Here is a 12,783-nt window from a genome sequence, read left to right on the forward strand (position 1 = left end):
CTGTTTGACCTGTTGCTCAGGCTTATAACTAACTACCTCTTACACTTAAATTAACCCATAATCCTTGTCTTTGTTTAGCTACATGTATTGGTACCTTTCTTAGTCCAGCATTCTTATCTCACTTCCTCTGCATCTGGCTGGTGACTCCATCTCTGCCTTTCCTCTTCCCAGCCTTCTCCTAGTCTGGTCACCCTGCCTACACTTCCTGCCTGGCTTACTGGCCAATCAGCGTTTTATTAAATCACTAGGGCTGACAAATCTTTACAGTGTACACGAGCATTATCCCACAGCAGGTTTGTATTATTGCAACATAGTCTGAGTTATCTGCACTATTAAGAGTTACTTTTTTTTTTTTTTTTTTTTTTTTTTTTTTTTTTTTTTTTTTTTTTTTGGTGTTTTCGAGACAGGGTTTCTCTGTGTAGCTTTGCGCCTTTCCTGGAGCTCACTTGGTAGACCAGGCTGGCCTCGAACTCACAGAGATCCGCCTGGCTCTGCCTCCCAAGTGCTGGGATTAAAGGCGTGCGCCACCACCGCCCGGCAAGAGTTACTTTTAACCTGCAGAAACTTCTCAAACATGCTCTGATACATGCACGTTAGTAATGAGCATAGAGCTCGATAAACTGAGCACTTTGTGACAGCTCTTTTGAGGCCTCTATTACTTTATACTGACTATCAGAAAAGCATGGCAGTTTTTATTTCAGCACCTTGTGTGGCAGGCCAGCCTCCAAAGGTGACCCATAGTGATCTTTGCCTTCTGTATTCCACAATGAACTAGGGTTGGTTTGTGAACATACCTACCCTCCACCCTCATATTTATGAATGTGAAAAGGACTTCCCACAAACAAAAATAATGCTTGGATGCTGCACAAGATGAGAACTTTTCCTGGAGTTCTACTGTTGGGCCTGTCTTAGCCAAGAGCTGATGGCTTCAGAACTTTGCAGATGTTTTTAATTTCTTTGCATTTGCAAACTTTGTCAGAAGCATGTGTATTGGGTCCCTCAGAAACCACCCGGGCCTTCCTGTATTCAGCAGAATCCTGCACAAGGCACGTGGTAGGTCGAATCCCAGAGGACAACCTGCCCTAGCAGTAACCATCTCACCTCCCAACGTCCGCCTTTCTTCCCTCTTTACACGCTCTCTGGTTTAGGATATCATTGGCACCCAGAGAATTCCTAGAGGATACTCTGAGCCACTGGTGTTGACCAGTGGTCCTCACCCCCCATTCCTAGCTAGTTTTCACCCCCCTGGGCATGGCTAATCAGCCGCACAAAGTGCTGTAATTTTCCACTTCAAAGGATAAATGGAAAGAATTATGAATTTGGGCATGCTTACCTAAAACTGAGACTTGACAGCAACCATCCTGAGTCCTTTATCCCATCTTCATTGCAATTTTCATAACTGTTCTAGATCACCAAGAGACACGAGACTCTTAAGTATTTCAAATCGAAACTGGAATTTCACTACATTTATTTAAACCCACTTCTAAGCTTTTCCTTCTGTAGAAACAGCCCCCCCTTTGGTGTAGGGACTTGTCACTACCAAATTTTAATAACTCATCTGTGGCCCCAACACCCTTGTTTGCCCTGGGCACCCAAAAGCCTGTTCCCTAGAAAGGTTTTTGTTTTGTTTCTTAGCAAAGCTGTGAGTAGATGGTTTGGTTTCCCTCCTGTCTTCCCCCCTTGTCTAACCCTGACTGTTACCTGGGAAACCTCTTCCCTCACAGTTCACAACACGGCAACACTCAAGAGCAGCTTGATGCTTTTTTAATTAGCCAAACTACAGGTTTAAATCGGGTTTGCACTGTTTTAGAGTCCAAACCAAAGTTTTCCTTGGCCTTTCTTTAGGAGAAATAGAGCCCAGGTTACCCCTCCCATCCCCTAGTCATCAAGCTTATTTGGCCGGAGGGTTGCTGGCCTTGGCCCCGCCACCATAGTGGTACTTAAGGTAGCGGCTCCCCTGAATGCTCTGCGCCACCACGTTGGTGAGATGGCATGCCATCAGCAGGTAATTTCGAGGCTGGACCCGGTAGGCAAAGCACATGAAAGCCATGGAGTAGAAGATGAGCGCCGTGGTCATGCGGCTGCTGCTGATGTCAGGAGCCGCCTTCATATCCTTGAAGGCGGCCAGTGGAAGGCCCCAGGTGGCCATCGGACCCCAGAAGTGGGTGCTGGTTATGTAATCCCGGAACTCCTTGGTCTTCACATAGTCTTGAGTTTTCCGCATTAGCACTGTGACCCCCGCCATGATTGCCTCAGTCAGAGAAGTGCCAAGGCCAAGCTGCCAGCCAACAATGAAGCACTGAACGCCGACATCGTAGCTGACCCTGAGGCAGCAACAGCCAGCAGCAGCTTTCGGGCCTCTACCGTAAAGCACATCGGGTCCCACGTGCTACTGCTGTACTGCTGCCATGCTCAGCTGACGTGGGACTATTGGCCTGGAAGGACGTGGCTTACACCTGTAGCACATAGGACCTCACACATGTGCCCTTGTGTATGATCTCCGGGTGGACGGACTGTATGTAGTCCATCGCTCTTCCTGTACCCGAACCCATGCAGACACGGGCACTGAGGGCTCTCCAGGCTCCCCAGGGCAGCAGTGAGCCAGCCTCTTCTCTCCAACTGTTGTAGAAGAGACTGTTACTTGTTTCCTCTGGCCTCGAACTCCATGGCAATTCAATTTCTCAACCAGGGATAGAAATTCAGTTTTTAGTAATTTGAAGACAGTGCCATTTCACCCCTAAATATTCTAGCATCTGTCTCTTAGAACAAAGATAATTGCCTGTCTGGCCACAGTACCATCATCCACTCATAAATACTCAGGTCTATATACAGTACTGTTAGCTGTTAGCCAATACATATTTAAGTGGTAGAACTTGATGACTGCCTTTGGTTTTGTTTCTCTCCTTCTTTTTAGGACAAATTCAAAATCCAGTCAAAGCTCACAGTTGATTTACACTTGGGGCTGGTCAATCTCCTTAAATCTAGGACAGTTTCCCATCCACTCCTTTTTTTTCTTCTGTAACACTGATATTATTGAAGAGTCCAGCCCATTGGCTTTTCAGAGCGTCCTTAATTTGAAAACATTGTTTTTGTATTTATAAAACAAGAGCAGCATCAGTTATATTGTCTTTAGTACATCACCAGGGAGGTATCTGGTGTCACTTCGTTCCATCATTGTAGTAAGCTGGGTACTTGATTGATTATGAAGTCGTCTGACAACCTCTCCATTATAAAGGTTGTTTTCCCCTTCATTAATTAACAGATAATCTTAGGAGCCACTTTGGTAGTATATGGGCACCCTATTTCCAACAGCTTTCCATAACAAATGTTTGACGTCTCCTAATGAAAATTCTTTAAAGACTTATTTTAGGCACACGTGTGTATGTGTATATGTGTGCCTATGGTGTGGTGGGGCTCCGGAGACCAGAAGAGAGTGTCCGGTCCCCGGGAGCTGGAGTTATGGGTGGTTGTGAGCCACCATATGTAGGTGTTTGGGAACTGAACTCAGGTCCTCTGGAAGAGTGCCAGGCACTCTTAGCCACTGAACCACCTCTCCAGTCCCACTGAAAATGACTAACTTAGTGGTTATTTTCTCAATGGCTTTACTTTGTCTAGTAAAAATAGCAATTGTTGGGCTAGGGAGATGGCTCAGTGGTTAAGAGCACTTGTTGCTCTTGTGGAGGACGTGGGTTCAATTCCCGGCACCCACATAGCTTCTTGTGACTGTAACTCCAGTTCCAGGGGATCTGAAGCCCTCTTCTGACCTTCAAGGACACAAGGCACACATATGTTGCACATATATACATGTAGGCAAGACACATAAACACATAAAATACATCTTAATTTTTTTAAATGGCAATTGTTGAAAAGTAATTGGATATGCATTAAAATACTAATATCTTCTGTGGTGATTTACAAACAAGTAACCTGAAAAATAAATGTTTTTCTATTGTTGGGAACATGAAGGTCCTTGCACCTACAGATCTCCATGGAAACCAGGAATGTTAAGCATCCAGGGTTGTCCTTTCAAAGGGAAAGACATATAATCTGTTTTTCCAGAAGGCTGGGAAATGGAGGTGATCAATATCCTGGTGATCTGCGTTATTTGTTGGACCAGGCCATATCAAACTGCTACAACCAGGACCAGAGGTGGCTAGTAATCTAAATGACCCTTATATTACCTCTCTAGCTAGGGGCTCCCACCAGCAGGACTAGAGATACCTAATAGTCTAAATAACCCTTACATTATTTGATACCTAATAGTCTCAATGACCCTTATTAGTCTAAATGACCCTTACATTATTTGTATAATAATGCAGGTTCAGGACCTTGCAACCAGGACCAGAAATAGCTAATAGCCCAAATGACCTCTATGCTGTCTGTGTGAGCAAGACCAGACCAGACCCTTCCCTAGGCCATTAAGCTAGTACAGGTAGCCTATCTCAAGAGCTCATCTTCTTGGAAGAAATGACATATACTTTGAGTTAAGTTTTGATGTAATTATGCCTCTTTGTGCACTGGGGATTGTGTTATCCCAGGAAAGTTGTTTTCTTTTCCAGATTCTAATGTGTTTAAGTATGCTGGCCGTAAGCCTTCTGGCGTCAAACTCTCTAGAAGTTTGGTCTTGGTTGACAAGTCAGCCTGAACCGAGTTTTCATTCTTGCTTCTTCAGAGTTCATCTCCCTGTCTGCTGTGACACCTGCAGTGACCCCTCAGTGTGTATTTACATCCCAGCTACTTCATAAATACAGTTTGAAATACATAGTGTAGCCAGACAGAGTGAGATGCACCTGACCTTGACCCGCTGAGTGCGTTGATCAGTTCACTAAAGGAAAGAACTGATAGAAGGAATATGTATTCAAAGCGGGTTTATTAGACCGGCTTACAGGACATTATCCGAGTAGTCCAACATTGGTTGTCTCGTGGTAAGAAGGTTCAGCTTTTAAGATTGGATGTCTGAGGAGTCTCAGTTTGGTGCTGGAGGCCTGGACGATTTCCTCGAGAGCTGCTGCTCTTTAGTCTATATTGGAATCCTCAAGACATTGGATTTAAGCCAGCAGCAATAGGAGAGTCAAACTTGCCAGCAAGAGCGAGGGCAACAAGCCAGAGTTTCCTTCTTCCATGTCCTTTCATGTGGGCTCCCATCAGAAGGTGGCCTGTTGTGGTACTTAACCAAACAGCACCAGCATGAACATGGCTGGTGAGCTCCCATCATCCTTCACAAGAAAGTGATGGGAAGAGACAAGCAAGCACAAAGATTCATAGCTTCTCCTAGTCTCGAATGTACCATGCCACACTCTTGTGAGCTTCTTGGTCACGGGCCTTTGGAATCCTGCTTGACATGAGTGACCACAAGCCAACCCAGCTTGCAAGTCAGTACCAGTGCATGAAGTTGTTCTTTAAAAGTTTTCATTTTGAAACCATTTTAAACTTATAGCAAAGTTGGAATACTCTTTACAGTCCCACAAAAGCAAAAAAAAAAAAGTTCCCCTACACCCCCATATATCCTTTATGTAGAGTCGCACCAAGAATCGGTCCATCTTTCTTTTTCCCTCTAGAACACACTACGTAACTGCTGATCCTCCTGCTTTCGGCTTTGGAGAGGTGGGGTCACAGGCGTGTGTTACCATACCTGGCTCCAAGAGTATTTCCTAACACTGGTGAGTATTTCCTGGTTACTTTCTTTTACCACCACCTCAAAATCAAGACATTTAACATCATAACTAGTATACAGTCCATGACCAGATTGTGCCAATTGTCTTGGTAATATCTTATAGAATAATCGGTTCTGGAGCTGATCCAGACTAGAATCACATGTGGCAATTATAACACCCCTTTAGTTTCTACTTTAGAGGACTTATTTTTATTTACTGTGACCTTGAAGATTCAGTTCAAGCCTGAAGTTCAATGTTTCCTTGTGCCTACCGCTATGGTCTGAATATGTATGTATTCTTGAAAAAAATTCATAGCCTGAGGTGGACATGGTGGTGCACACCTTTAATCCCAGCACTTGTGAGACAGAGGCAGATGGATCTCTGAGTTTTGAGGTCAACCAGGGATATACAGTGAGACCCTGTCTCAAAAAAAAAAAATCATACCTTGGGGCCTACCAGGCCTGGTAGTGTGTCCTATAACCCAGCACTTGGGAAGCAGAGAGACAGGAGGACCAAGATTTTAAGGTCATCCTTAGCTATATATTAAACAGGATTCTCTAGTGGAATGGAACCGAGAGATTGGGGGGGTGTTTATAAAGGGAATTAAGGGGGTTTATTAAATTGGCTGACATGACATGGTCTGAGTAGTCCAGCATTGGCTGTGTTCACACAGGAGGGTCCAGGAATCTGGTAGCTGCTCCGTTCCTGAAGCTAGATGACTAAGCAGTTCCCAGTCTGGCCTGCAGGACACCGGGAGAGTTGCCGACTTCGGTTCATGTTAGAAGGCTGGAGAGCGTGGGTTTTGCTATCACGGACGGACGGATGGTGGCGGTGTGGCAGTGTGGCAGTACTCTGGGCGGCAGCACTCAGCAGCAAAGGCAAGCAGGCAAAGAGCCAAAGATTTTCCCTCAGACCTCTTTATGTGTGGGCCACTGGAAAGTGCTGCCCGCATTGGGGTGGGGGTGGGGGTGGGGCCGCGCTTTCCACTTGAGCTAACCTAATCAAAATCGCTCACAGGCCTGCCAGGGGCTTGTCTCATGGGTGGTTCTCAGAAGCAGAGAAACCTCACCAAATGCTGAATTTCCCAAATGCTTAAATTTTGGACCTCCTAGCTTCCAGAACTGTGAAGAATACATTTCTGTTATTTATAAATTATCCAGGCTAAGTAATTTCATTATAGCATCTCCACCTGACTCTGACAGCTATCTTGAGGGTGTTCATTTTTGGCAGGTACACAATGGAAGAGATGTTGTACCAACAGGGTATTGTGTTAGGAAGCACGTGGTCTCTGTGGCTCTTTATGATGTTAAGGTTGTGGTTGCCAGCTTTCTCTCCTGTAAAGTCAGCCCCCCCCCCCCCGCAATTAATAAGTAATTTGTGGGAAGATACTTTGAAACCATGTAAATGTCTCCTTATTAAATATTTAACCCTCGGGTGTTAACATCCATTGATGAATCTTACTAGAATCAAGCATTATAATGACAACATTTTACTTTTTAAGAGTTTCCGTCTCCTAATTTAAAACACTAAACATCAGAAATATATTTCATTAAATTTGCCCTGGAATGCTGGTCAGTGTTTTGTTTTAAATGGAACTATTTCTGAATCATGGCTTTGTAAAAATGGGACATTTAAGATTTGAGTATTTTAGGAAACACTTTTTTTGCCATCTCCCATACTGATTTCCTTGGAATATTTGCTCATCATTTCCACCAAAGGGAATAAATAGCATTGTGCCTCATGAGGCTGGATGAATAAAACAATAGGCCGTTATATTGGCTCCGCTATTTCCAGTCACTGCTGAAAGCAATTTTCAAGCCATCTGTGGCCCTGATTCAAATCTCTCATTCTTTACTGTTTCTCTCCTGTGTGTTCCGTGGTTGAAGGTGGCTGCTCCTCTCACGTCTGCCAGGAGCTACGGGATGAGGATGTTAGCTTGGCGTGCTGTGCCTCAGTTTGCCCAGCTGTCCAGTGCCCCCTTGCATGGTCACCTAGCCAGGGTCCCTCGGTGTGAGGCAGTGGAAAAGAGGCCCGGCTGTGCCCAGCCTCTGTGGACCGTGCTTCCTCTCAGGTCTGCGCACCTTTGCCCTTGCCCTCTGCACAGGCGCGCAGCCTCCTGGCCCTCGGTCAACTGGGAGCCCAGCAGAGAAGCTGCAGCTTTCCTTTGCCCCTCTCTGTCCAGGGCCCGCTTTGGACAACCCTATGGCAGGGAGGCAGGCTTACTGCTCATCAACTAGGGTCCCAGCTGGACCTGAGACTTGAGTTGACACGAGAGATTAACAGGAGAAACGCATCCGAATTTAATAAGAGATTTACAGGGCCTACGAGGAGGTGGCAGGACCAACGTGCTTTTGTCTTAGGTTGAACAAAGAGAGGCGATTGTAGAAAAGTCAATCAGTGGGAGGCTGAAGGAAGATGATGGTTATTTTAACGAGATCTGTGTGCCCAGAATTCTCTCCATGGAAAATTGTTTCTCTTGCTATGCAGAGGGCACCTTTACGTGGGAGAGTTCATCTGTTTTCTGAAGAAAGGAATCTGCATGCGTCGGATGCCTCTAATAGAAACCCGTCCCTGTGACTCAGTGGCACATTTGGGGTGGCATAGCACTGTCACAGCAGTAGTTAGTGCTCACTCCTACTGCCGACTCTTTGCACCAGAAAGAAAACCTGAACTTGCCCGTGAGACGATCAGCTACTATTTTACATCTCTGGAAGATATATAAAAACAGAATTTCGACTTTAAAATATTTTCATGGGTACCGGGGACGGAACCGAAGGCTTGCACTTGCTAGACAAACACTCTCAGCCTGGAAACTTTATTGAAAAAGTATTTCATGCAATGGGAACAGGAAGGATCAGACGGGGGGGGGGGGGGAGTACTGGGAGAGACAACTGGTATCTGAGGGCATCTTGGGGACGAGCTAGCAACCTATGAAACTATTGGAAACCTGGAAACTATTGAGGAACTCCCAGGAACCTATGAGGGTGACCCTAGCTGAGACTTCTAGCACTGGGGGATATGGAGCCTGAACTGGCCATCTCCTGTGACCAGGCAAGACTTCCAGTGGAGGGATTGGGACACCAACCCAGCCACAAACCCTTTGACCTACAATCTGTCCTGCCTACAGGATGTGCTGGGGAAAACGTGGTGCAGAAATTGTGGGAGTGGCCGACCAATGACTGGTCCAGCTGGAGACCCATATCCTGAGATATGAGAGGGAGCTCTCCCCTGAGGGCCAGAACCCAGAGGCAGGATAGCCAGAGACCAACTGGCACAAACAAACAAATACTAAATGAAATGATTCCTAATGATACTCTGCTATACTCATAGATTGATGCCTAGTCCAACTGTCATCAGAGAGGCTTCACCCAGCAACTGATGGAAACAGATGCAGACCCACAGCCAAACAGTAGGCTGAGCTTAGGGAATCCTGTAGGAGAGGAGAGGAAGGATTGTAGGAGCCAGTGGGGTCAAGGACCCCACAAGAAAACCCACAGAAACAACTAACCGGGGCTCATAGAGGCTCCCAGAGCCTGAATTGACAACCAGGGAGCCTGCAACGGACTGACCTAGGCCCTCTGCTTATATGTGACAGTTATGGAACTTGTGGGACTCCTAACAGTGGGAGCATGGGCTGTCTCTGACTCTGTTGCCTGCTTTTGGGACCCTTCTACTGGATTGCCTTGTCCAGCCATAATAGAAGAGGAGGCGCCTAGTCTCACTGCAACATGATATACCATGGCTGGCTGATATCCATAGGAGGCCTGCCCTTTTCTGAAGAGAAACGGAGGAGGAGGAGGAGTGGATGTGTGTGTGTTGAGGAGAAGGACCGGGAAGGGAGAAGGGAGGACAATCGTTGGTTGAGATGTAAAAACAGACAAATAAATAAATATTCTATGCTTCCATTGAATATTTAATTAACTGGGCTGGGGAAATAGCCAGTTAATAAAGTACTTGTCTTACAAGCACAGGGACCTGAGTTAGAGCCCCAGAACCCACATAAAAAGCCAGGTGTGGCAGTGCACACCCAGTGTTTGAGAGCGTGTTCTCCAGGTGGTGTGGTGGTGCACACCCCAATTCCAGTACCGGAGAGGCGGGGGCAGGTGGATCTCTGTGAGTTCAAGGCCAGCCTGTTTAACATAGTGAGTTCAAGGACGGCTGTATAGAGAGACATTGTCTCAAAAGAAAGAAAAAGAAAAGAAAGAGGAAAGAGACCTCTTGAAGAGGACTGCCGTTCAATTCCCGGCACCCATGGCAGACAGCTCCAGGGTGGCCTCTGTGGGAACCTGCATTCAAATGCACATGGACATGGACACACATACATTACTGAAAATGAAGTATTTCTTTTTGAAAGCCAAGCAGGGTATCACGTGTTTGTAATTCCATTGCTGGGGAGGGAGGGATGGGCAGATGCCTAGGATTTGCCGGCTAGCCAGCCTAGTCTACTTAATGACCTCCAGGCCAGTGAGAGCCCCCATCTCAATACAAAAGGTGGATGGCCCCTTAAGAACAACACCCAAAGTTGTCCTCTGCCCTCCACATGTATGCATGGGTATGTGCTCACCCCCCCTCCACACACACACATCGGGTTGAGGGGGAGAAGAAGCGAAAGGAAGAAACACAAAACTTGTAATCCCAGTACTCTGTTGTGGGGCAAAGGCCCAAGGACCACTCAGCAAGATCAGAGTCCAGATTTGAATCTTTATTAAGCCAGCCAGAGAGAAACAGTTCTCACAGAGCAGCCCCAGCTGCTTTCTGCAGGGAGCTTTTCAAAAGACAAAACCACATCCTGGTTGGCAGCTACAGAGGGGAGGAGAGCAGGGCAGCAGTTTAACAGAAGCAAAAAGCAGCAGTTAGCTGGGGCATCTTGAGTTTCTGGAACAGGGTTGGCAATTTTAACCTAGGTTGGTTTTTTGTTTTTGTTTTTTTGTTTTTTTGAGACAGGGTTTCTCTGTGTAGTTTTGGTGCCTGTCCTGGATCTCGCTCTGTAGCCCAGGCTGGCCTCGAACTCACAGAGATCCACCTGCCTCTGCCTCCCGAGTGCTGGGATTAAAGGCGTGCTTTTTAGAAGGTAGTATTTTGGTTTTTTGGGTTTTGTTTGTTTGTTTGTTTCTTTTCTGGAGCTGAGGACTGAACCCAGGGCCTTGTGCTTGCTAGGCAAGCGTTTCACCACTGAGCTAAATCCCCAACCCTGGTTGGGCAATTTTTTAAGGGACTTTCCATGGGGGGGGGTCAATGTGTGTGGATATGGGGGAGGTCAGCTCTGGGTCAGACCCAAGATGGCTGCAGCAGGGACAAGATGGAGGAACCTTGACCCAGTCACATACTCAGGAGTCTGAGACAGGAGGATCATAAGTTTGAAACCAGCCTGGGCTATATAGTTATACCTTATCTCAAAAGAAAATAAGAGAACAGAGAACTCTGTTATACACTTGGTTCAGACATCAGGGTCAGTTTGTATCAGGGAATGATCAAGGAAAAGTCACTGGCCACGGCCACGCCACCACTACCAGAGTTACAAAGAGCTTTATTAGAAGGAAGGAGGGGAGAGGAGGGAGGAGCCAGGCCTGGGGGGAGGGAGAGATGGCGGGAGCAGAGGAGAGAGCAGGGAGTAGAGAGGGAACAGAGAGAGAGGGTGGGGGTCTGTGTCCAGCTTTTTAAGGCGCAGATTGCGTGACCACTCAGTGGTCATGTAGACGTGAGATGCAAGACTCCGAGCAGCGCATATACAGAATCCTAACAATCATGGCAGGGAACGTGGTGGCAGGCATGGTGCTGGAGAAGTAACTAAGAGCTACATCCTGGTCCATAGGCCAAGGGAGAGACTGGGCCTGCCATGGCCTTTTGAAACCTCCAAGTCCACTCTCAGTGACACACTTCCTTCAACAAGGCCACACCTCCTAATTCTTCTAATCCTTCTCAAATAGTGCCACTCCCTGATGACTAAGCATTTAAATATATGAGCCTATAGGGGCCATTCTTATTCCAACCACCACAGAGGGCATTCGAGACTAGGGCACTGCTGGCTGGAGTCACAATCAGGAAGAAGAGCTGGACATGAGGTAGAGAATATGGACAAGCAGGAACCTGCCCTCACCTCCTGCCTGTATCTTCTGTTGCCTTTAACTATGGCTACTGTAACTGACCTGGCAGAAATAAATATATTCTAAGGAGACACTTTAGCTATCAGACTATTAAAACAATGGAACCCAAGAAATTTCCCCAGGATTCTCACAATCAGAGAAGAAAGGTCTGGGCCAGCCAGAGAGGAGATTTGTCTCCCTGGCAAAGGGATTTACAGCCTTCCAGAGAGACAATGATGGATCAGCAGTGATTGGTACCATATCTTGACTGGTACTGCTTTAGTATGTATATTCCTAGCCCAGCATTTAAATCCTGACTCTCTATTTAAATTTTAATTTCACTTTGAGACCCCCAAAATGGACTTGAGCGAGTCACCAGATCTCTTGGTTCTCTTCACAACAAAGCCACACTGAATAAATTTCCCTTCTCTGCTTTTTCCTATTAAAATTTGACTGTTCTGGTTGGCTTCTCGAGCATGAGTGGTGAAACCTGGCTTCCCAGGGTACAGACTATAACTCTAATTGGCTTATTAAAGATGGGTGGTCAAACGTGGCTCCTTGGGGCACAAGTGTGCTTCCAAGTTTGTTAGCACTACTTTCTTCTAGTATTACAGATCTCCATACAGAATGAAGACTCCATGAAGTATCATTTCTAGCTTACCCAAGCTGGTCTAGAACAAACCATGACAGCTCATTTAAGCAATTTGTTTCATTCTTTTCATGATGTCTATGTGTGTACACATGTAACTATAGATGTATCAGTGTGTACATATATACCCATATGTGTATGTATTCCATATCTACATTATTATTCTCTCAGCCTTTGAGTGGAAGTAGCAAACATCCTTTTGCTTTACTTCTTAGTACTTCAGGACCTGTTTCCTAAAACAGAGATCATGTCTGCTATGATCATCATCCAGTTTTGGAAGTTTAACATGGATACAATCTTTAGCATTGTCGGTGTCCCAGCAATATCCCTTATGGCATTTTTTTCCCTCAGTATACAATCTAGTCATGTGTCAGAGTGTTGAATGGCCCCCGAATCT

General features: G+C 46.1%; 1 protein-coding gene across 1 annotated transcript; it reads right to left on the reverse strand.

Moving 5' to 3' along the window:
* Positions 1-1,269: 1,269 nt before the first annotated feature.
* On the reverse strand, positions 1,270-5,460 carry Mpc1l (mitochondrial pyruvate carrier 1 like). Its single transcript, XM_076562092.1, has one exon. The coding sequence runs from the start codon at positions 2,243-2,245 to the stop codon at positions 1,892-1,894; it is 354 nt and encodes a 117-aa protein (XP_076418207.1). The 5' UTR covers positions 2,246-5,460; the 3' UTR covers positions 1,270-1,891.
* Between the last annotated feature and the right edge of the window lie 7,323 nt (positions 5,461-12,783).

This window comes from Peromyscus maniculatus, chromosome X, assembly GCF_049852395.1.
Source record: "Peromyscus maniculatus bairdii isolate BWxNUB_F1_BW_parent chromosome X, HU_Pman_BW_mat_3.1, whole genome shotgun sequence".
NCBI lineage: Eukaryota > Metazoa > Chordata > Mammalia > Rodentia > Cricetidae > Peromyscus > Peromyscus maniculatus.

Excerpts from the sequence above, each read along its gene's own strand:
- Mpc1l (XM_076562092.1), bottom strand. The coding sequence starts at position 2,245 with ATGGCGGGGGTCACAGTGCTAATGCGGAAAACTCAAGACTATGTGAAG.